This window comes from Aythya fuligula, chromosome 9 (genome assembly GCF_009819795.1).
Source record: "Aythya fuligula isolate bAytFul2 chromosome 9, bAytFul2.pri, whole genome shotgun sequence".
Taxonomy (NCBI): Eukaryota; Metazoa; Chordata; class Aves; order Anseriformes; family Anatidae; genus Aythya; species Aythya fuligula.
Window position 1 is genome coordinate 21,394,497 of NC_045567.1, and position 23,934 is coordinate 21,418,430.

Sequence of the window (23,934 nt, forward strand, 5' to 3'; positions counted from 1 at the left end):
AAAAAAAAAGCCTATCTTTATTCACTTGCCCTACTTTCTTCCTGGCGAGTTTCTGGTTGATTAATAGTGTAAATGATTGCTCAGCAGTACACAGCGCAGGCGAGGCTGGAGCAGGGGGGGACCATGCACAACCTGCAGACCCGGAGCTCTCCTTTCCCTTGCTAGGTGGAGGTGTTTTAGGAGGAAGGGTGCTGAAGGCAGTGGGGTTACTCCAGGAAAGCAGTGTCCTTTGGGGAGGGAAGGGAAGGGGGCCCTCTTCTCCCCCACCCCCTGAAATTCAGATTTTGTTTCGTTTTCAAGCATTGGTGCTGGGAACTCTTCTTGAACCGGGCTGCTTGCTCTTTTGAAAACCGTCCCCACGTGCTTGGTTCTTGGGTTTTGTGGCTTGTTAATCGCAATGTTCTCGAGACACGGTCTGGGTTTTGGTTTTGGGTCAGAAGTAAATGTTCTCCCTCCGGCCCTGAGAGCCACCAGCAGTGCCCAGCCTGCGGGGGGTGACCCGGGACAAGGGACATGAAGGGGCTGGTGGCACTGCTGCAGGTTGTTCCCCTGCCTGGCCCTGTGCAGAGCAGCTCGCTGGCACCGCCGCCGAGGCTGGCAGGGCTTCGCGGGGAGGCTCTTTCTGCAGGAAATGGATTTTTTTCCAGTCCCATTATAAAATTGGAATTAGGAAAAGTTGGCCGCGTCCGAGGCGCAGAGGAGCGGTGTCCTGATGGGGAGGGCTTTCCTTTAAATTATGAGAGATGTGTTGGTTTATAAGTGAGACAAGAATAGGGGCTCAATTTGCCAAGGAATAGATCTTCTTCTAAACTAAGCTCCTTTAGCACTTGGAATAATTGTTAAAGGTCATAAATCCAGCAGATAGGGCAAGAAGCGTGAATCATTCCACCGGGTCTGAATCAGAAATCAATAGTGAATTTGCTGCCTGAGCACAAAACATGGCAGCGAGGAGTAATTCCACACGCCTTGCGAAATTTCATTTGTTAGAAAATAAGAGAAGTGTCACGCTGCTGCCATAGGGGAGCCTGGACGGAGGGGACGTTGCTCCTGCGCCTACGTGTGTGAGGGTGCGAGCTGGCTGCCGGAGCTGCCGGGAGCAGGTAGTGACTCAAAATCTGGCGGGGGGGGATGATTCGTTCTGAGCAGCGGGGAAAGGAAACGCTCGGGCTGCTTATCTCGGAGTTTGAGTCACCAAAACGTTCCAGGAGGCTGGCTTTTACCGACAACAGGCAAAGGCAGATGCAGGGAGGTGGACCTCTGCCTGCCACTTCGCCCCGTCCCGTGCCCTGGCTGCCTCGCCTCCCTCGGGGTGTGTTCCCGGGGCTCTGGCACAGCGTGGCTTGGCTCTGGGGCAGGATTTGTAGGGGTAACAAAAACCAGCATGCACTCGTGCCTCTGCCACAGCAGAGTTCATCGTGGCCGTGCCACCCCGCTCCGCCGCAGCGGTGCATCTGCTCCGTGAGCGCGCTGCCGGCTCGGCCAGGAACAAAGCCCCGAGCTCTGATTAAAATGCGTGGCCTGGTGCATCTAGCAAGCGCACTTCTGGCTCGCTGCTGCCTTCTCTGCGACGCGTTTCTATCAATCATTTTCTACCCTGCTCATTGCCATGGTATCCGAGTGTCCCCAGGTCAGCGCGGAGAAGCGAGCGTGCGAGGAAGGGCAGGGCGAAGCCTGCAGCGTCACAAGGATGCTCTTAAAATAGAGGTCTGCCGCTGGTGCCGCTGGTAATGAGCACTGCTAATGTTGCAGAAAACTGTAATTTAAAATGATGAGGCCATTGAACAGGTAGTGCTGCATATTATACTGACAAGGGGATAAGATAAACGGCGTTATAATGTTCTTTTGTCCGGGCTGGGAGGTATCTTTGCTAGCCCACTCAGCACGTTTAATAGCCGAATGCCCTGGCGTTGCTATCAGCAGAATAATGATTCACATGGGGATTCGCACAGGCTGTTGATGGCCGTGTTTGAGAACAGATTTTTGGAAGAAAGAGGGGATGTGTGTGAGTGGCGATGCAGTGGGCCATGCTCTCTGGTGAACGCACAGCTGAGCACGCCGGGAGAGCAGTCAGAAGGACGGGGCTGGGCTTTTGGGCTTTTTTTTTTTTTATTTTTATTTTTAAGCGTGTGTCTTGGTGAATGCTGTCATCTCTTGCCGAAGCCCGTGGCCTTGATCCTGCTAAAATATCCAGGTCAATAGCTTTTCCTCCGCCACGTCCGCTCCCAGACGGCTGACGTGCTGGGGATGGCTGCGGGCACTTCAGCAGCAGGAGGAGGCCTTTGGGTGCTCGCCTGGAGCTGGCCCTCTCCTCCACCAGGCTGCAGGAACAGCCCCCTTAAAAGGAGCTTAGGTGGTAAGGGGATAAAGGGAAAGCCTTTGTCAGTGAGCTGATGGCCCCATGGGGTGGTACCAGGCAGGGGCAGGAGCCCACGGCTCACAGCTGTGCCTTGGGATGGCTCACCTGGGCTTGGCTGAGGGTTTCCTACTTAACAAGCACCCTTTTGGGGGGAAGGAGCAATTGCTTTCTTCCTGTACCTGGTTGTTGCTTTGGTTTGGGCTCATTAACAAAACCCAAGGCTTTGTTGTTTACTTTCGCAAAGTGCTGACCGTGCACTCTCGGGAAACTGGATCCTAAAATCGTTAGTTGTTTTGGAAAGGGCTGGCCTTTAGTGCTCAGGCTTGGAGAGGAGACAGCGCAGAATTAAGGAGCCGGTGGGTATTAGCTGTTGCTGGGAAGACTTGGACGAAACCCAAAAATGTCACTGCTGTTCCTTTAGCTTTGCTTTGTATAGAAGTGAATTTTCAGTGGCCATTTGTTTGCATTAGCCGATCATTGTCAAGGAGGATAAAAGCTCTCATATTAAAAACAAAGCAAACAAACAAACAAACAAAAAAAGCCCCAACATGCTGGCACTGTCCTGTTTCCAGGACTTCATCGGGTTATGGAATATTTCAGAATCATGAAAGATTTAGGAGAAGTTCTAATGGGGCGTAAGCACTGCGAGCCGCTACTCGGGAGCATTATCTTTGCAGCATTATGGTGGATTTCTTCTTCCAACGCCTTTTTAAAACATGTAGCTCCGCAGAACTTCAGCAGCTTTCGCAAAGGTCACCTTCTTCCTAAATAGAAAGAGGAACAAATTTTACTAGAGATGGTTTCTGGAGATTAAGAAAGGCGTGTCTGCGGTGCCTCGTACATGATATGCTGCGTGCAAGATCTGGCACCGATCTTCACCAAACGTTTATTTCTATCTATGTATCTATAAATAGATACCTGTATATAGCTGGGACTCCTGAGGTTAGACTCTCTTGGAGGTCTTCCATCGTGGACTTCATCAGGGCCTGTATAAGCTCGGGGCCCTGGGGATGTCCATGTTCTTTGGGAATTTTGAGTCCTCCTCCCCTTCTTTTTTTATAACATAAGACCTTGTTAGCACAACACCGCTCTCTGAATGATCGCTGAAGGAGTGAAGATGTCCAGCTGCAAGCCCTCCTGCATCTCATCGCCATTCCTCAAGCCAGTATTTTGGTCGTGGTGCAAATGCTATTTTCTGCCCATGATGCAGCTCCTTGTGTGTGTGTGTTCACGGGAAGTTAAAATAAAACCAAAGCTGGCTTCTGCCTCATCTTCTTGCCTGAGGCTGATTTTTATTTTTCCCCCGTCTCGTGGGGCTGTGCAGCCCAGATGTTGCTCTTCTGCAGCTCTCCACGTCCAGCGCTGGCACGGTGACAGGTTGGTTCCTCTGCCTGCTCTTTGGAGCTCTTCCACCACGTGCAAGTGGCTAAGTGGCTGGTGTTTTTAAAGGCACCGAGAGGCTCTGTTCTCACGAGTGTTTGTGTCCTGGTCGGATACCAAAATTAATAATTTGGGCTGCTTAAGCATGAACTCAGAGCAATATGATCCACGGCAGGCTGATGAGTGTGGGCATTTCGTTGGGTCAGGGTTTGAGGCAGTGAAGAGGCAGGTATTTGGTTGGTGTGTGCGTGTCTAAAATGGAAATTTGATTTCTATTCCATGCAGAAACGAGTGGTTAGAGCAGGCTTTCATCCCCGCTATGTGCAGGTAATTTTTATCTGCCAGACTCGTGGTAAGGGTATTGCACCAGGGTTGGGGGCCAGGGGCTTTGCCTGGCTTTTCCTTTCCCCGGGTGGCTTCATCCTGCTCTGCTCGGCGGGGCCTCTCTTCCCTGGTGGCCTCCATCACACGAGGCTTGCTCGTGCTCAGGCACCTCAGCTACCCCCCAGGCAGCCCTTACAGCCATCTGTAGGCTGCGGGTCAAAAACCACTGGCCCAAGTCATCGCTAGCTCCGTAAGTGAGGGGCTGTATTTACCAGCTGTAAAGCAGCAGCGTTGATTTCCTTCCCCCAGTCCCCTTTTGTCACTTTGGACAGTGGCTGTACATGGAAAGCCATGGGCTGCCTGCTCTGTTCTCTGGCAAACCATTTATATAAACGAGGCTTGATGTTGTGCGTCTGAATTGCTTGTGATTTCTGATGGAGGATTGCCTAACGAACACAGCCCTGGGAAAAAGGAGGCGCCCCTGTGCCCATATTCCCCCTCTGTGGTGGTCTGAAGAGGAATCCTGTGCGGGCTGTGACCCCTTCCTACACGCTGAGGATGCTCCCCCCAAAGGCGTGGTATTGAAGGAGAGGCAAAGCAAGCGAGGTTGGAAAACATTGGCGAGAAGCTTAATCAGACCTCGGTCCCATCCCTCTGCACGCCTGATCTTATTTTGTAACGGCAAACGCTCGGAGGACAGCGAGCCATTTCCCTTTGATCTGGAATGTTGCTTTCCCGTGTTAATTTTCTGCCGTGCTTGCCAGAAGTTCAAGGTTGCGGGCTGGTGCTGAATTATGGATGACTGTAATCAGGCAGCCAGCGCTGGAGTATCCAGATGCGATGTGCGTAGCCGGGAACCAGCGTTTCCTCCTGCAATCGGTGAGCAAACACCGCGTTTACTGCCCCGCTCAGCTGAGTTACCATGAATCCAGGAGGAGGCACGCACTTTGTTCTGCTGCTGATAAGCAGGCCTGCCACAAAAAGCCTAGCAGCATGAATGGCTTCGTGCAGACACCACCCTCTCGCCTGTGACCGAGACCTGGGTGATTCGCATGCTCCCATCCTTCCCAAGGAGGTACCGAAAGCTGCCACGGCCCCTGGCAGGTGCAGGAGCTGCTCTGTGCTGTGAGCAGTGAGCTACTCCACGGAGTAAAGGCTGAGCAGGCTGAGTCTAACATCCTCTTTGTGTTACACGCTGTCACTGCAGCAGGGGTGGGTGGATGTGTTTCTGTTCGTGTGAACGCACGTGTGGTTTTCAGCTCTGGAGTGCATGAAACCTTTTGTTACAGTTCTCGCCTGCTTCCTCCAGCAATGTCATTTCAGAGTGCGAAAAGAAATAAATTGTTTAGCTCTTCCGAAAACAACACTTTTTAGAAGCCAAGGATGTCGCAGAGGATGTATATTCCTTTATAAACTAACAAAGAATCCAGAATTTAATTTAGGCGGCTGACACTTCCCCCCCCGCTCCCCCGCCTTTTAAAAATTCTCTTTGCTCCTAATTTTGAAACTCAGCAGGAAAAAGCCTCCTGCCAGCTGAGTCATGTGTTCAGGGCATGACAGAAGTGACTGTTTGGGACCATGCCCTTAATCTGCTGGATGGAGGCTTTAGGATGCATCTGAGGCAGTAGGGCCTTTGCCGAGGAAGAGATCGCACAGCTTGAATCTAATAAAATGTGTCTAATAACTGCTGTAGCATGCTACAGAAATACAAGAGATCAAAGCTGCAGAGGCATTTATTTTCATAATTTGTGGGTCAGATCCTTGCAGGACTAATTGGGTGCTGTTTGATGTCCAGGCAACAATAGAAATCTCCCTGTAAATCAGAATATATTTGCCTTTTCCTTTCTCTTTCGTATGCAAGCATAAAAGCTTAATATGATTCAGAGATAAACTGGCAAAAGAGAAGTTGCAGATCTCCTTCCTGTCTTGCTGCCATGGTTTTCAGAGTATTGCACTGTGCCTGTCCCAGCTCCTCACTGAACACGAGGTACCCGGCCAAAAGTCCTGGCTCCCCAGATGCCAAGTGCCAGGCGGTGGGGGCTGATGTTGGTAATGGCAGAAGTGAAGTATTCCTGAAGTGTGGTCCCCTTTAGGATGCCCAGTTTTTCCCCAGCTTACAGAAGCTGACCAAAAATGAATAAGGAGCTGGGTTCTGGGGGCTAAAAGCAGCCGGATTTGGGGCGAAGGAAGGAGCATGGGAAAAGGAAAGGGGGATTTATAGAGGAGAAAAGAAATGGCGCTGAGAAGTCACTGTCTCTAGCAGAGCAAGTGAAATAAATTAGCTGCTAATCTGTCTTCTGCGGAGCCCAGGTGATGCTCAAGGCCAGCAGGTTTCCCTAGGGTCACAGGTGTCGCCACACGGCTTGGAGATGGATGAGGTGAGGGAGTTTTCCTGTTTTTACCACGCAAGAGGAAAGCGCAGAGCCTCTCCGACGCGTGGGCTGGGAGTGCTGCTCTTCCTAAGGCAAGGTTGTCGTTCCCAGCGCTCTGGGTGTTGCTTAATTAGCCATGGGCCTCTACTCAAATGAGAAACCTGGCTGGAAAGGAAGGGCACTGCGCTCAAACTGTTGTGTTTTCTGCTTTATCCTCCTGCTAAATATTCATGGCAGGCGTTCCTAGGGGGACTTCTTTTGTGCATCTGCAAAATGCGTCTGTTTTGGGGGGAAAGAAATATGGGCGCGCAAAGAAACTGCTCCTGGAGTAAAACCAGAGGCCAAGGCAACAAAATTAAAAGGGCTTTAAATGCACTTCTTGGCTATGCAGACGGGCTGTCTTTGCTGCAATAAATCTCCAGCCTTTGCGTATTGATTAGCCTCAGTAAATACCGTGATGCCGCTGCCCTTCCTATTGCTATTCTGTGGGGATCGGTGTATTGGTGTGTCTGAAGAGGCTGTAATAGCTAAATGGGATTCCAGTAGCGGGAGAGGTTTTACAAATGGTCTCCAAAGTGAATCTCCCAGCCGCTGCGACCATCCCTGCTCCCTGTTTGAATGTTTTGCTGCTATAAATATCAACGCAGAGTGCTCCACTGGTGACCAGGCTGGTAATGGCTGTGTTTTCTAATGGACAAACTGTGTTTTTTTTCTGAGTCAAGTGCCCTGAAGTGGCTGTGCCTGGCCCTGGCAGGGATGCTGAGGAATCTCCTCTGTCTTCTGATGCCCTGGTTGGGGAGCTCTGGTGGGCAAATGGGGTGTGTGTGGGGTGCAGGAATGGAGGGGAAGGGCTGGAGTTTCCTGTAAGCTGAAGAACTGATTCAAAATCCAGCAAAATGTTGTAGAGTGTACTGCAGGCGGTGATGTGTGGCACCCCAGCCACTGGACCAACATTGTCTTCTTATGAAATTGTGGTGATATAGTGCGAAAAGAACAGGAATGTGGAAGGCCTGACAACCTGTTACACCTGTGGAGCAGTGCTGGGAGGAGGGATGGGGAACTGTGTGCTTTAGACACCAGGTGCCATAGCAGAAAAGCCACCCAGAAGATTTTCCATTTGCAAGCCCAGGTTTTGTCACCACGCCGCAGTGGAAGAGCTCTTCCAGACCTAGTCTGGGCTATGGGGTGAGAACCCAAGCTGCTCCTGAGCCAGGAGATGGAAAGATAGGATGGAGAAAGTGTACAATTAGCATAACAATACACCTTTAATTCAGCTTGAAGGAAATAATTGAAGAGTCGCTGCTGCTTGTGGTGGTGACCTCTGCCAAGATGACTCATGCTGCAATATAATCTGAGTCACTTGTAACGATGGTTCAAGGAGAAAGTGCCAAATCCCCCTAACTCCTTCACCGGGGAATGTAAAAGCCAGGCCAAAGACGAGTCTTCGGGATATTGTTTAAAAGGTGCTGATACTTCGAGCGTTGAAGCGCTGGGCTCTCGGGGAGCCCTGGCGTGAACAGGAAAAGGCCTCGAGGAGAAACGCTGCTGCTCCTGTGGCCTCTGTTTGAAAGAGCCCCGTGACACGCTTCTCCTCCCTGCCTTCGACGTAAAAGCCGTGTTGCCAAAGGGTGGCAGCCCAGGTAGCTGTCCTGTGTGCCAGGGGCAGCCTGGGGGTGGGAGGAGGTGTGTGGGTGCTCGCTTGTGCCACGAGCACCAAAAGCCCTGGATGCCTTTGCAAGGTCTGCCCAGAAAGGGCTTAGCGTGGGGATGGAGGGCGGCATGGTGGCAAGGCCTGGAGGCCTGAGGGTGGAGAGAAACAAAATCCTAAATGTGGGAGAGGAGAGGCCCAGAGCTGGCCGCCAGCGGTCGCGTCCTCGCCTGCAGCCAGGTACAGCCTCGCTGTGGGCTCCCCTCTGCCATCTGCCAGATGGGTGCAGGATGAGTTTATGGCCACGAGCAATCCGAAGTACTTGCTGTTAATCATTTGCTAGCTGACTTAAACGATTCCTTGCCTTGGACTCTTGCTTTTCCTCAATAAACAAGCTTTTACAAGTCGCAGAAGAAAGCGAGAGCCTTGCGGCAAGGTGGTGTGGCCCTGGGCAGGAGCTCACCGGGAAGCCATGGCCTTGGGAGGCCTTTCCTCAGGCTCTGCCTTCTCCTCTTCACGTGGTGGGGCACCTCGCTCCTGGAAAGGGTTTCTAGCCCGTCAAAAGCCTGGTGGTTTTGTCTGATTTTTGTTGAAGCTTTCAGTGAGGCCCTGAGGAGACGAGAAGGAGGAAAGCTGCGTCCCCAGGTGCTGCTGTCAGGGCGGTCGGAGCATTCAGGAAGCATCCGAAGGACACTGAACATGCAAGTGGTTGCGTAGTAGAAAATTGTTATCTCGTGCCTTGGCAACAGATCTCCCTGATAAGAGGGAGGAACCTGAAAGGAAGCTGCCAGCGCAGTGGCACCCAAGTCTCCCTTCTGTCTCGCTCCTTTGGTGGGGCCTCTTTAACAAGGCCCCACCACCAGCCCGGTGGTCCTGCTGCCGTGGCAGCTCTTGGGAGCTGTCGTCGTACCATCCTCGTCAACTACAGATGATTCAGTTGTCATTTGCATCAATTATCTACCTCATGGATAGGTAGACTATCGTGCCCCCCTCCCCTCTAAAATAAAACAAAAATTAAAAAATTAAGCAGTGTGGTGAACGTGGGACACCTGGCCCAAGTTCAAAGCCAGGGTCACTTTCCTGAGAGCCTTTCCCATGAAGTTGTATTTCAGTTTTGCCACTTCGTGTGATCTCTTCCATACAGTTGCTTTAAAGCACAGTGTCAGCATGAGTGCCGGCCGGCAGAGGAAGCGTCCTCGAGAGAAGATGCAGGAGCATTACTCATTACCAGACCCGAGTAAAACTGCTCCCAGCTAATCTGGCTGCCTAAAAATAGAAGGAGTGGTTGGGGGAGGGACTGTCTTCTGTCTTGGTTTGCCCTTGGTTTCCGTGACATTTTGCTGCCCTCTATGATGTGTTGTGTTGGGGAGGCCGGGTGTGCAGGTCACACCGCGCGGTGCCTGTGAGCATGTTCATGGCTAAAACCACGGGAGAGGCAGGCCTAGGAGCTCGCTGGGGTTTAGCAGTTCACTCGGCGTGCAGTTCTGTTGGGGTTTACTCTCTCAGGGTCACAGCCTGTGTCTCGGTGTGATCTCAAAGCCTCCCCTGGGTGCATCTGGAAGCACCCAGGGGAGGGTCCCGGCGCATCCCTGCCCGTCCATCGCGTGTGCGCCTCGCCAGGGCCGTGCTGGAGGCCGCAGCATCTGCTTTGCAGTGACCGAAAAGGAAAAAACAAAATCGCTCAGCAAACCTAATTACTCTGTTTCTGTTATCAAGCATTTAAAACGCAAGTTTCATAACTGCCTGGTGATAGCCTCGATTATGCTCCTTTTCGGTATTATGCAAGCAGCTCACCTTGTGATTATGAAATAGTGAGATGTGCTTTCTAATACTCACCCTCTGTTTCTCAATGAGTTCATAAAGCCTCTTCTGCTTTCCATTAATTATGGAACAATAGGACATTTTTCTTTTCTCTTTTAAAAGGAGCCGAGCCCTTTGTTTTATTTTTTCCAAGTTCCTGGGCCAGCAGCTCCACTGAGACCTTGCTGTTCCTTGTGGTTAGACCAGAGCGGACGTATCTCCTGTCCTTCGCTGCACCGTCCCCCACTGGGGGGGAAATGGGACATTTGTGGGTCCATCTAGGAGGTCCTGCTGCTCTGGAGTAGTCCCAGTTAGTGCAGTGGCTGTGGCTGGCACCAGTGCTGCTGGTGTGAGCTGAGGCAAGTGGGAAAAGTGGGAGCGGGTCAGGGTGGGGTGACTTTTTCCTCCCCAGAAGACCTGAAATATTACTCTGCTTGCTCATAGCCAGTTATTTTCCAACTGGAAGTTTCTGTTAATACCAGAAGAAGCCCTTTCTGCATTCTAGTGCCCCACAAAGACTGCAAGGCACTGAGGCAGGGCAGAGCAGGAGCCTTCTTGTGTGCAAGGCCGTGGGAGCTGAGGCTCTGGTCTTCATCTTCAGGAGCATCTGTGCCGGGTCTGGATTTACCCTATCTCCACATCCAGCTGTTGTAGGATAATAGTGATTTTTTTTTTTTCTTTCCTGTAGAGGGAAAGAATTAATTTTTTTTTTTTCCCTAAGCACAGATGGGGAGTGCAGCGCTGCTCAGTTTGCCTGAGAGCACCGAAGAGGATGTCTCCAGGCTCAGCGGCCGGTGCTGCAGCTCCGCTTGGCTTTACATCCACATCCGGAGAGGCATAACTCTTTGCAGATGCTAATGAGGAGTTTACAGATAAGATCCCCTGTGAGGAAAGGAATGCAAGGATAGCCTTCTACCAGGGGAAATCAAGGTGAGGGGGGGAGGTCAAGCATTTTGTCTACATTCACTTACAGGCGCTGCAGCCCTGGCAGAGCGGGGAGTAGAAGTCAGACCTTCTGGCCTCTCATCCCGTGTTGTAGTCATTAAACTATGCTCTCCTAAGATTAGATAAGGTGTGTTTTCAGTGCCGGCAAGAGTTGATGAGCAAATTCCTTCAATAAATGCTTTTCTTGTAGGTTTGCCAACACAGAATGAGCTTTGGGACACTAGGGAATGGAAAAAAACTTGCAGGTGTCAATTCTCAGGGAGGAAATCAGGTGGGAAGATAACCAACAGGTCAGAGTTCTTGAAAGAACCAGCAAAAGTGAATTTGTGACCAAGACTAGTGCACCAAAACGGGTAGCACCAGTCATATAGGGGAACATAAGGGCAATGCTGGGACTTGGAGCGAGCGCGATGTGAAGCCAGCTCTTATGTCCTGAGCAGCCGTGACAGGGGACAAGGTGCAGCCCTGTTACTGGCAGCAAGTTCAGTGCACGGAGAGCACCTGATGGACTCGGTGAGGACAAAACACGGAGAAGAGAGCTGAGTGAAAGGGGCAGAAGTGGTGTCTTGGGCACTAACCTACAGGGCATTTGTCGTGCTGCTTGTTTTACTGCCCGACGGAGTGCGGCGCTGCTGCTGCCCTTGCACGGGTTTGATTTGTGGTTATGGGCACCCTTATCTGGTGCTGTAACCATTAGCTCTGCATCTTGCCCACGTGGAAAGCTGTAGGTTACTTCATCCGATAAGGCTTCTCTTATCAGCTCTGACGTTTATTGTGCAGAATTCAAATTATTCAAGGAACTGTAAAAGAGGGGACGGAGCCTGGGAATTACAGGTTACAAGTTGTTCCTCTTTCTGCACAGACCAGTGAGATTTACTCGGAGAGTAAAGAATCGCTACATTTCTCAAGCCAGGACTGAGCTTTTGATTATGCATCACATCTAGGAAAAAAAAAGCACATTTCCTTTCCTTCCTTACTTTGTGCAACATCATCAAAACGCTCCTTTTGGCCCTTGAAACCCATCGAGGTGCTTGTGAAAGATTCAGAAGTGCTCGGGCTGAGTTTGCGTCCCCATCGGGGGGCTGCATCCTTTCTGTGTGGCTTTGGGCTTGCTTCCTCCGTGCTGAGTGACTTGCACTCCCCGCGAGCTCTGCTTCAAAGGGTATGCCGCCCTCTGGGAGCATGTATTTGAATGATAGGTAAGGATTTAAATGATATTGAGGCTGATTATTGGAGCCTGCTGCTTTTTTAGTCATTAGCACCTCCGCACAGAAAGAGCAGGGCTCCATGAGACCTGGATGGGGGTGGCCGAGTGATGCTCAAATGTGATCCTGCTGTGGAGTTGTCCAGCAGAAACGAAGCTGGCTTTGAGAAACCACCTTGAACGTTGCCCTGTGCAGTAACAGTGCCACTGCAGGATGATTTCTGAGCCTTCCTCGTGGCTGAGGAGAGGTCCCACGTGCTCTCCTTGCTCGGCGTGTCGAGGTCTGGCTGAAGTCTGGACTGAATAACAAGGAATTACCACGACCAACATTGTGCTGGTAAAAAATAAAAGTTAATAGAGGTGAATAACGGCACAAGTTACATGGGAATCAACATTTTCCTCCTTGGAGGCTGTAGATGTAATCCACTTAATATTCTGTGGAACACAAGATTAATTTTCTCCAGCGTAATATATGTGAGGGCTTTTCTCCCCGGTTCGCTGGCAGAGGCGTTGCCGCATTGCTGCAGCTGCGGGCAGGGAATCAGGGGGAAAGGATGTGCAGGGATCCAGAGGCAGCGAAATGTGGCTGGAGGAGGCTGAGCTCCTCGCTCTGCTCCTCTCCCGAGCACCTGGGCACAGGGCTGGTGCCTGCAGCACGTGGAGACCAGCCCCAGCCATCACTTCTCCTCCTCCTTGTACCTGTGCCGTGGTTTAGGCTCACAGAGCTGCTCCACGTTGCAGAAGTTCCTTTAAAATAATGACGAGCCCAAAGCCCTGGTCTTCTTTTTCTTGCACGGGATGGAAAGAATGCAGCGACTTGCCAAGCCTAAAGAGGAGTAGATAGAGGAGAAATAAATAACTCAAACTGATTTATTCTCAGTTGATTAATCTGATGGGTTTGTAGTTTTCTAAAACAAAACTTAGCCCTGGAGGTTTTTGCAAATCAAATCACAACAACAGCAATTAATTTAGGAGCAGTGGGGAGTGTTTCCCACCCCGTTGCACATCCCAACACCCACGTGATGAAACTCCCCGCTTATGGGCCCAGTCCTGCTCGGGGATGTGCAGCTGTCCCCTGTGGGACCCGAACTGATCCCATAAAGCAGACGGGGGTGCTTGGGTGCACCGGGCGCCACGGTGACTTGTGGAGCAAACCCAGCTCAGACCCGTGTGAGAGGTCCTGCTGCCCTGCCTGGGCTGAAGCACTGCTGCAGTACCCCCGGCACGTGAGCTGCAGGGCAGTCCCTGCTCCCCACCCCGTTCACTAATGGGATTTAGGAGAAAAAGCAGCTCCCAGAGCCTACAGGAGCGTTTCACACCACCAGCCACTGCGAAACACAGAAGCTTTGCTCTGGGAAAGGCTTTACGACCTGGCAAAAAAATTATTGTGAATCATTTCGGCGCGTGTGGCTGTCAGGCAGGATCTTGCTCCTCTCGCTGCGGGACCTCGTTCCCCCCAGTCTGAGGGAGGGTCTGTCAAGCTCAGGCAGCCGGGCTCCCCGGTGAGGCTGGCATTACTCAGCGGAGCCTGTGAAATGTAGGGAAAGGGTGCGAAGCCTCCCTCCCCCTCCCCTGCACCCTGTTAGCTCCCGAGTGAGGAAGCTCTTCCTAGATTCGAGGCGTGTGGCGTAACATATCCTTGGCGTTCCTGATTTCTGAGTAACTTTGCCGGTTTGTCAAGACGGTTCTGTGACAGACGTGTCCATGGTGCGTGTTTGGGGAGCCCGTGGAGCATCGCTGCGTTTTTTACGGTCTGCTGGCTGCCTCTTGCAGGCTGCTGCAGCTAGTGGGATGCTAAATAACGGGATGTGATCTGCGCCATGCTTTGTCCTTCTCTGAAACAAAATGGGAGAGGCGTTCTCCCACACTGAGGTCTTCTTCTGGCCGCAAGGAAGGAGCAAGGCTGCCTTGCCTTGGAGAAGGCAATCACAGATATCTGAGCTCTGTGGCTTCCCCTGGAGGCTGCTATCTCCAGGCTCAGAAAGGTGCAGGCTGCCTCCCGAGCAGACATCCCCAGGCAAACCCCCAAAGGGACCGGCTGCTGGAAACGCTGAATTTTGGTTTGCTCTTGGTGCCGGGCTTGGCGGTGACCTCGCTTTTCAGATGTGCCTCCAGGAGCGGTGTGTTGAGAGGCTGCAGCTCCTGGACCAGCAGCTCGGGTAAGTAATTAAAGCAGCTCCTCTGAGGTCCCCCAAACCTTTGACAGCGTTTACTGGCAGGCAGCAATTTCAGCTGGATGCAAACATTTGCTGGCTGAGGTGAAACACTTTATTTCTCAGAGGGGCGAGATCTAAACAGTTAGGAATAATATCTTCTTGGGCTGAAACTGCGGATGAGTGACTTCCAGCGTGGAGCGTGTCCAGCTGCTGGGCTCTAATTGATCTCTTGCATCCTAAGAAGTGTGGCACAATGCTAGCGCTGACTTCAGATCTTCTGGGGACTACAGATACGATTTATAATTGGCTCTGTAGCTTTTTAGAGCCTCTGAGCTTAGCCAGGCCTTTTATATATTGTCCTGCTGAAGTTGTGTGCTGGAATGAGGCGTGTGTTGAATCGGTGCCGGTGCTGGGGCCGCATTCATCTGGCGCGGCGCTGGAAACGTCGGGGTTCACCAACGATTGTGGAGGCCTTCCCGAGGAGCCACGGGATGTGCCGGGAAGGGTTTTGAAGTGAGAGAGGATCCGTCTCGGTTTAGGGTTGGGGAGAGTCAAGCTTCAAACGTGTCCTCCTGGAGGAAGGCTGGCTTCGTGCCTGTCAGCGCAGTCCCTGCTGTCCCTTACTAGCATCTCTGGCACAACCCGGGCTGTGGGACCCATGAGTTGTTAGCCACAAATCCACACTTAGGCCCTAAATTGAAGGGGTAGGAGCTGAAGGGGTGATCCAGCTGTAGTGACCGCAATGCCCAATGTTCATTAGCTCTTTAATTCTGCTGTTGCCAGGTGTTCGGAGGCTGGACATTTTGGAAGGGAAGGAGGGGCTGGGGCTCTCCAGCAAGAAGCCAGGGAGAGGAGGGTGGGAGGCCTGGGAGAGCTCGAGTGTGGGCTGGGGGGGGCAAAGCACGGCCGCGACCCTCAGAGAGGGCTGCAGGGAGCAGCTCCTCGTGGGATGCTGGGCAGGAACGGCTCAGATGGGTTGGTCCACGGGCCTCTCGCAGCTCTCAGGTGGGGAAACCTTTCTCCTGCTGACAGCTTGGCCTTCACAAGTTTCCCTCCTGCCGTGCAGGAGCGTTGTTCCTTGCCGAACATCTTCGGTTGAGACGTGGCGCTGGGTGTTTGGGGGTGAGGGAGGACAAACTGCAGCTTCAGAGAGAAAACAAAACCCTCAGCGAGCCAAATATCCCCCAAAATACCCGAGCAGCCCGTTGAGTGTTTTTTTTTTTTGTACTGCTTTTCTTACTGGGCAGGCGTAGGGGTACGTCTGTGTGTTGGGAGGGCAGTGCTCGCAGCTCAGAAAGGTACCATCAGCCTCTTTCTCTGGAAGTTCCCAGTAACTCCATATTTTATTGCCTCGGCCTTTGCCTCGCTGCTTTGCTTGCCGTCTGCAGCTCTGTAAGCAATCCTCTCCTGGCTGCTGCCCATCCTCACATTGCTCACAAGGTTGTTAGCTAGGAGAGCCTTGGAGATGGAGGTGACTAGTTTATTATTAAAAAGAAACTCTGTCCTCAAGTACTTCTCCAAACCCTCCATTTCGCTCTAAACCTCGTGCCTTTTGGGATGGCTTCCCCGGGGGGCTTGGGACCTTGTTCTGTCAGATCATCATCCGAGTGCTTCAGCGCCTGCAAAATGAGCGCGGTAATGAGGTTTTTTTGAGGGAATACCAGCTGAGTTGAGATTTTTCTGGCCCTGTTGTTGGGGAGATGTGCGTGGCTGCCTGAAACTTCTGGCTTTGCCAACGTGCAGCCTGGACGTGTGGTTTTGGGAAGCGCAGCCCGTGCAGGTGCCCCGTGTGTGGGCCAAAGCAAGTTGCATCAGCGACCTGGAGCCTGGGGATGCTGGCCGGCTGCTAACCCCTCCTGGTGCATTGCTTCCAGTCACACCGAGCCTTTTTCTTCTCTAGGGTTACAACATTTGCTTAATGACTGGTTATCTCCACGCTTTTTGGCTGGAAGTTGTCATTAGCCACTCAGAATTGGGGGAATAAGTGCACGGTGATTACAGAGGCTCTGATCTCTCATTTCCCCTCCCGTGCATTCACAGCAACAGGGCTTTAATTGGTGTGCCCCTCGGTTCCCTACCACCATCTCTCCCCCGTCTCCTCACATAACCCTTGCTGCTAAATACCTTCAGCGCGGGGGCAGGAGGGGAGAAAAATTCGGCTCCTGCAAGGAGAAGAGGCGAGCTGGGCGTGCAGACTTCTCTTGTGTTTGTGGGCATCTGCCTGGCGGTTTTTAGGGACACTGTGCCACGGATGAGCACCTGCAGCCCTCAGCCCTTAGCTGGCCTGGCCCTGCACGTGGTCACTGCTGTTGGGGGTCTCCTGGTGGCTCCTGTGCATTTTGGGCTCGCCGAAATTCGGCGGTGCAGGCAGCGGTGCCGTCCCGCGGGGTCTGCGCCGAGCGGAGCCATTTCGGCGAGGAGAAGGAGCTGCCGTGAGCCCAGCTGCTGCTTGCCTCGCGCCGATAAGGCCTTCCCAGAGGCTGCGTGTGCTGCTGCCGGAGCTGGGAGGCGTTCAGCTTTATCAGCTGTGTGCAGCAGTCCCTTTTCTGACACGGCGAGGGCTTTCGGTGCGTTGTTTATGCAAATACCGGGGGCGTTTTTTCGTGGTGCTACCGGAGAAGACTGCTCTCGCCCTGCTCCGTGTCTCACACCGTTTTTAGCCGCTCAGAGTTGGATACCACCGATTTTTGGGGGGTGTTGGGGTCCCCAAAGCACAGCCCCAAATTGTGCTGGGCATTGCCCTGCCTTTCTGCCCCCTCCTTTGTCAGGAGGCACCGGCTCCTGCTCTGTGTGTACGCGGCTCTCAGCAGAGCTCTGTGAACGCAGCCTGAAGCTCACGTAGGGCTGAAAATTGCTCCTGGGTTTGTCTTAAACGCTGGTCCTCCTCGATTTTAATCAGCCCATCTTCTGCCAGCAGCCCTGAATGATCAGGCAGGGGCAGGCAGCTGGGGCAGGGTGAGCAGAGAGCCCCGGGGCCGCTGCCAGCAGCCGCGCTGCTCCGCATCTGCAGCCCGGGCTATATTTGGGCCGAGATTCCTCCTGCCTGCCCGGGGCTGGTCCCCAGCCAGACCCCTGTGCTCTGGGTTTCTTTTCTCCAGCTAGTTTCGAATCCCACACTGAGCATCCCACCCTGCTTGCCTGCCTCCCGTGCCCATCCCCTGGGGTTTCGCAGCGGTGTCCGCGTCCCCCAGCCGTGGGGACAGCCCCCAGCAGCCGTGAGGGCGCAGAGCTCATCCCTGGGCTGAGCCAGCTCAGCGGAAAGAAGGATTTCTCCCTGCCCTGACCTCTGCCTGTGCTTCTTTGGGTGGCTGCTGGCGACACGCTGCTCCTGGGCACGGGCAGGGGCTGTGTGGGAGCTGCGGGGGTGACAGCAGCGCGAGGAGCAGCAGCAGCAGCGCGGGGAGGAGCGAGCACCCTCCTCTCTCCCTCCTCTCTCCCTCCTCTCCCTCCTCGTTCCCGGCGTGTTGCTAGGGCTCTGCTCAAATCCTGCCCGGCCCCGTGGCTCGGCGAGCAGCCCCGTTACCTTGACAATGCTTCCCCGTGGAAATGGGGGAAGGAAGGAAGAAGCGTGGTGCTGCTGCTGGTGATGGTGGTGGTGGTGGGGGGGGGATGTCTGCAGCCGTGCTGCAAACGAGCTGGGGTAAACCTGGAGGAGCTGGGTGAGGCCAGGTGGCCCCGCAGGGCGGCAGGGGGGACTCCTGGGGCTGAGGTTTGGGAATCGGTCGGAAAAGGTGTCAGACAAAATGGTTCTCGTTATCAGAAATGGCCAGCTGCTTCCCGGGATGCGCTTCTCCAAGCCTCCTGATCATCTGCCCTAGGCACAGCTTTCTTCTCTCTTAATCTCCCAGCGAATATTCAAAAATAGATATACTTGTAGCACTTGAAAAGCCTCTTCCAGAGTTGTTTCAGCACTGCAGAGAATAACCCGAAGGAAAGAAATTCAAGAAATAAACAGCAGCTGCTGCCATCCCTCCCCTCCTCCTCCCCCAGTTGGTTCAGACTCGGCGCAGCGCCGCTTCCCTTTCCCCAGCCGCTGTTGGGGAGCGCTGCCCTTGGTCAGCTCCAGGTGGCGGATGGCATTTTTGGGCCGTTTTCATATGGTTTTGCCTGTCTCCCCAGGGATGCTCCCTGAAGGCTGCTCTTCCTCTTCATGAGGCAGAGCTGCTAATGCGCTGCCCGCATCTTGTCAGGCTGCAGGTACCCGGCTCGCTGGGACATCGAGACATTTCATAGCAGAAGTGACTCAAAACCCCCCAGAGCCTCCGAGTGCCTGCAGCTTGGTGGCTTTTGGTGGCCTGAATGTCCTCGAGGCCGGGCGAGGAGCGGGGAGGGGGGAGAGCCACGTGCCCACCTGGTTCACAGGGGAGCGCACGGACCCAGACGGAGTGAGCGTGGGGAGAGGAGGAGGAGCAGAGGAGCATAAATAGAGCTGCTGGACGGGGAAAACCCAGCGAGGGGAGAAAATAGCAGTGCCAGTTTATTCTTTCCCCACCCTCCCTCGTACCTCACAGCGAATGTTGGCTTCGGGCAGTGTCACTGCGTGCACTCCTACGTGTGCACGTGTGTGACAGCGGGGCGGAGGGGTGTGTGGGGCTGCTGGGTGTGCTCTGGTGCCAGCTTCCAGCTCTGGGTGTCCCGTTATTTATCAGAGAGGCCAGAAAGTTAATGGCCAGGATGCGCCAGGCCTCAGGGCAAGCAACACAAATGCTGCTGGGACACGGCCCTGCAGGGCTGGCTCACCACGCGGGGTGGATTAACACCTCTGCTCCCCCTGACTGTGATGCTTCCAATCCCTGGGCTGCCAGAGGACTTTAAAATGATGAAAACGTTTGTCAGAAAATGTTGGTCTTTCTCTTTATAGGAAGCTTGTTTTTGAAGAGTTAGAAGTCCAGCGCATTAAATGCTTCTTCTTCCTTTTCTCCTAGGATCCTGCAGGAATCTTTGAGCTGGTGGAGCTTGTCGGCAATGGCACCTATGGGCAAGTCTATAAGGTAAGGCTACACCGGTGTCTGGAGTGATCCTGGTCGCCTTGGCCGTGTGCTGGCCGTGGAGCATCCCATTGCACCGGCCTCGTTAGGTCCCAGCAGTGTCAGGCCTGACAAAAACCTCGCTGGGCTCTGCCTTTTTGTCACGTGCTCCAGCTCTGCCCAGCACGTGGAGCTCCTACAACAGCAATTTGTACTACTTCTGAAGCTGTCACTAAAAACAGATCGCTTTCTTTGCCTCTCCCCCCACCCCCAATTGCTTTTTATGGATTCTGTGATGAGGGAGGGAGCGGGGAGTCTGGGGTTTCGTAGATAAATCTCTCCAGCAGAGCTGTATCGTGGTCCAGGAGCCTGCTCAGGCTGCTGCTCTGCCGGTACCGTGGGGCTGGAGCACGCAGGCTGGCTGCCGCTCGCTGCTCGGCAGAAACCTGCTGCTGGAGGAGACCCACGGCGCTCAGCGGGTTTGCTTTCAAGCTCCTGCAAACGTCTGGCAGCAGCTCTCCAAACGGGAGTACAAAGGAGACCGTGGAGAACAAAATTATAAACCCGTGAGCTTCATCCTGCAACGTTTAAAGTGTCCGTCCTTTGCTAAAGCACGGCGCCTGTCCCCATCACCCCTCAGCTTGAGGGAATTCCAGAATCTGTAATCGTGGGGGGGTTTTTGTTGTGGATGATTCTTGTGGCGTTAGGAGGGGTCGAATTATTTTGGAGTCTGGCCTTATCTGTGCTTAATGCATGGTGTAAACATGTTTCTTGGCAAGGTGCACGTGGAATTCGCTGCGTATCCCAGGTCTGCTGGCAGATAGCAACCCCATGGGCCCCGTTCTCCAAAGGTTTGTGTGTGTGGGCACTGGATCTGTATTTACGTTGCACTTGTGCCTGTGTGCACACAGAGATCCCGTTTGCCTGTCTTGCCCACGTTCCCTTCTGACAATAGGAAGGAATACCTCCGCGTGCTCCGCCTCGGTCAGCGGGAAGGCTCAGCCCTGGCCTGTCACGCAGTGAAGGACAGTGAGCTGGCCCTAACCAAGAGGAGAAAAGGCTGCTTGGGAAGCCACCTGTCAGGAGCTGTTTGTTCTGATCCTGCTCTCCCCATCCTCCCGCTGCGCGGGCTAATTCCATCAATTCCACGCTGGAAGGACTGAAGTGAACCGAGGGTGAACCGCAACTTCGGGGGTTGAAGACGTGTGAATTTCTGAACTGGAATGAGGTGAAAACCAACCAGAACGGCCCCCCTCCAGCCCCCTTCTTACCAAGGGTATATTCCGGGAGCCTTCCCCTCGGTGCTCGCCCCGGGGCTGCGTTCCCCCGAGGGTGCTGGTGTTGGTGCTGGTGTTGGTGGTGGTTTTCGTGGTGCCACTGTTGGCTCTCGGGCACGGAGGCCAGCCCCGGGAGCTGGGTTCAGCCCTGTTTTTCTTCTCAGCCGCTAAAATAATGGCAGGGGGTGACCTAATTTTAACTTCGGCGTATTTCTAACAATCAGTGGAAACTATGCGCCGTTAATGGCCTTTAGAAAGTGTCATGTTTTTGTGGAAAGCAGAAAAGGGAAATAAACTATCTAATGTTTGCTCTGCTCCTCGCACAGCCCCGCTGCGCGTGTTTCCTGTTGCAGTGGTTTGTTTGGTGCCTGTGTGTGTGATCGCAAAGGGGGGGAGAACCATCCAGAAGCGTTCAGCTGTAGGCTTTTGGGGAGGTGATATATTCCGTGTTTCTTCTTCTCCTTCTTGTACAAAGAAAATCCTCCTTTTCGCTGTTTTTAATGTGCCGGGGTAATCAGATTGTCCCGGTGTGATTCACTCGCTGGCAGTGCCAGGCAGGATGGTGACGGGGGGGGAGCTGCTGTCCAAACCCAATTAGTAAGCGTTGAGGTAGGAATTCAGGCTAAGGCTGAGCTCAGATTCTCTTAAATTGAAGTCTTGGAGTTGTATCCACTTTATAAACAGAAGAAGACTTTGACAGAAAGCATGCAGAACTGTTTATGGTGTCCCACCCTAAAACCTAGCACAGAAATAAGATCTCTGCGATTCTTTTCCTCCAGATGCCACCGCTGTATTTATCTCTGAAAGCAAACCAGATGGATCGCTTTTCAAGACGCTTAGACCTTCTGGCTCCCTTCTAAAAACACATTTGAGGCTCCCTTACCTAGAAGCAAAGGGTCTCCGAGCAGTCGCATCCCCCGGCCAGCTTGGAGGCCAACAGCAAGGCTGTTTGGGGTCCCCGGTGCTTGAAGGACACGGTGTGGAGGTGCACAGCTCGAGGTCGTACATGGGTGCGACCTGAAGGCTGGGGAAATCCTCATCAGGACCTGTCCTTCTGCCCCCGCTGGCCACAAGCAGCAGTAGCTGCAGAGGGAAGGATCCTTGCTCTGCGAGCTCTTGTTGAAGAGCTTGGCTTTTATTTTAACGAGGGACCGCGCAGGTGATGGTTTATCTCGCTAATTGGATTGGAAGCTGTTCTTTATTTCCTAATAATCCTGAGTCTACTGGTACAGGTTGTAAATCGGCTTCGATAAACGGCCGAGGTCTTGCTAGCTCCAGTGCAAGGCGTTGTTGTGCTGTGGGATTTTTGCGTTCCTGGATTTTTCTGAATGCTTAAAGAAATGTTTAACAGAAACACGGTGCTTTGGGCTTCAGGAGTTGAGCCGCTGCCTTGCTGTTTTTAGCAGGTAGCTGCTGACTGGAAACAAAACTCTAAATGCAGAAGTCGCGGAGACTTCTGATAACGCTTCAGAGCATTATTGGAAGCGTGAGGGAAGGCTTTTCATGTGGCGGAGTATCATTATTGCTGTTCAGCTCTGCTTTGCATTAGAGAGCAAGCAAAAAGGCCTTGCATACTGAGCATACCTTAGGCTGCCTGAATAAATCTCACCGTCGGGGCTGCAACTGCTGGCGTGCCGACCACCGATGGACACGTGAGCTGGAAGGGAAATACCACCAGATTCCTCACAGACACCCTCCCAGCGGCTTGGTGCAAGACCGGAGGAAGACATTCAGCGGGCTGGTTATTGTGGGCTGAATATGTCACAAAATAACAGGATCCTCCCATGTTTTTAGGCAGCTGTTTTGGTCACTCTGCGAGTCCCCTGTGCAGCAGGGTGGGAGCAAACTCGTGCTCAGCATCACTCAGGTACCCAGCATCACCACTGCAGGGTTTTGATGCCAGTCTGCTTAATATTAAACCTAGAAATAAAAATTGGTAGGTAGGTCAGATGGTAACCATTGATGCTCTCCTCTCACATGCAGATGAGCAGGGAGGTGAGTGATGCCAGGACTGCGCGCTCCATGCAGCCTCCCAACCCCAGCAGGAGGACGAGGTGTGCTGACACCAAGCGTGCTGGCTTTGCTGGGTGTGCTGGGGATGCGGCTCTCCGTTTGCAGCTTTATTTTACAGGGCACAAGATCTGGCACCACGGGCCGACTCCATAACTGCACAATAACTATTGATTGCTTAATTAGCTGGGAAATGCCACCTAATCGCTAAGCAGTTCCACGGCATCGTTCAGGGCACGTGGGACTCGTGGCCGTGGTCCCTGTGCACGCTCCTCCACTGCCGTGGGTGGCAGAGGGAGCAGCACGGGGGACACCGTGGGGTGCCACCAGCTTTTAGGCCCAGGCTAGGTGGCTGTTTGACCCATATGGGGCAAAATGATGAGGAAATCCCAAAGTCTTCTGTCAGTTATTTGATTTGTTACTCAACTTGTGTTTGCCAGAATGGATTCATCTGGAGGTGAACCTCCAGTTCGGCCCAGTAGATGAAGATGTTGAGGTTCAGGGGTATGAGAAAACGACTGAAATATTTGGGATTCCAAAAGCCACGTGTGGCTGTCTGCTGGTGATGGTGCCCCTGAGCCTGCAGATGCCAAAAGAGCTGAGATAACGTGGTCCTGGTGCTGTTGGTGTGCTGCTGTGGTACCCAGCGTGTCCCCAGCTCTGCGTGCTCCCTGGGCACTGCTGTGCATCCCCCTGCTGAATGAGTGGCTGGTGGATATGCTAAGGAAAGGCAAAGATTTTTTTTCTCTTCTATGCTTTTAGGAGGGAGGTGTAAGAGAAGAACTTGCTCCGCATTCAGCCTGCCCGTGGTCTGGCTCAGCCCTGGTGGGAACAGAGACTCTGCAGGTTCCCAGGTCATTACCAGCAGTTCAAATAATTAGCTTGAGCGGAGAATGACATTAATTGTTTTTAATAATCAGTTGTTTTATTGTCTCTCTTTCTGAAAGACCGATGGTCAATAGTTTGGTAATTAATCACCGTTGCTTCTAGCCCGGTGGAAGAAGTTTCCACGCTGCACAAAATGATCGTTTCCTGCGGATTGTTGCTGTAAAGAATTAACCCGAGCTGTGTACACAGCTTCCATGGCTGAGGGCCCACTGCTGGGACTTGCTCGAGAGCCCGTGCTGCGTGCACGCGAGCTGCAGGCGCTGCTCCTGGGCTGGCTGCTGCCCCCTCTCCTCTGGGTGCCCCACAGCACCGGCACCCCCAGTCCTGGGCTGCTGGGGAACACGGAGCCCTGAGCTCCCCGCACTTCTGTCCCACAGCAGCCAGCTGTTGGGTTTGAACGGCTTTATTAAACGTTTGCCTTTTCCCATCTTCTCGCAGCACCTGGTTCCTTTCATTAAACTCGAGCCAGGGGTGTTCGTCCCGCTCCGGATGCTCCGCTTGGGGTCACTCGGTGGTTCCAGCCGGCCCCCCGAGGCGGCTCCGCGTCCTCAAGGTCACACAGGGGCTGTGTGACTGAGCACAGAGTGACAAGCTGCTGTATGATCCC

At 53.2% G+C, this 23,934-nt stretch overlaps 1 protein-coding gene across 5 annotated transcripts in view; it reads left to right on the plus strand.

The window, feature by feature from the left end:
* Positions 1-23,934, plus strand: part of TNIK (TRAF2 and NCK interacting kinase) — a 137,967-nt gene that overhangs the window by 1,288 nt on the left and 112,745 nt on the right. For 4 of the 5 annotated variants that reach the window (XM_032193067.1, XM_032193069.1, XM_032193070.1 and 1 more), the window contains exon 2: positions 19,111-19,176. In XM_032193067.1, coding sequence (XP_032048958.1) covers positions 19,111-19,176 — 66 coding nt within the window. Of the gene's footprint in view, positions 1-1,081; positions 1,101-19,110; positions 19,177-23,934 lie in introns of those variants that run through there. The other variant, XM_032193072.1, reaches the window with a different exon arrangement.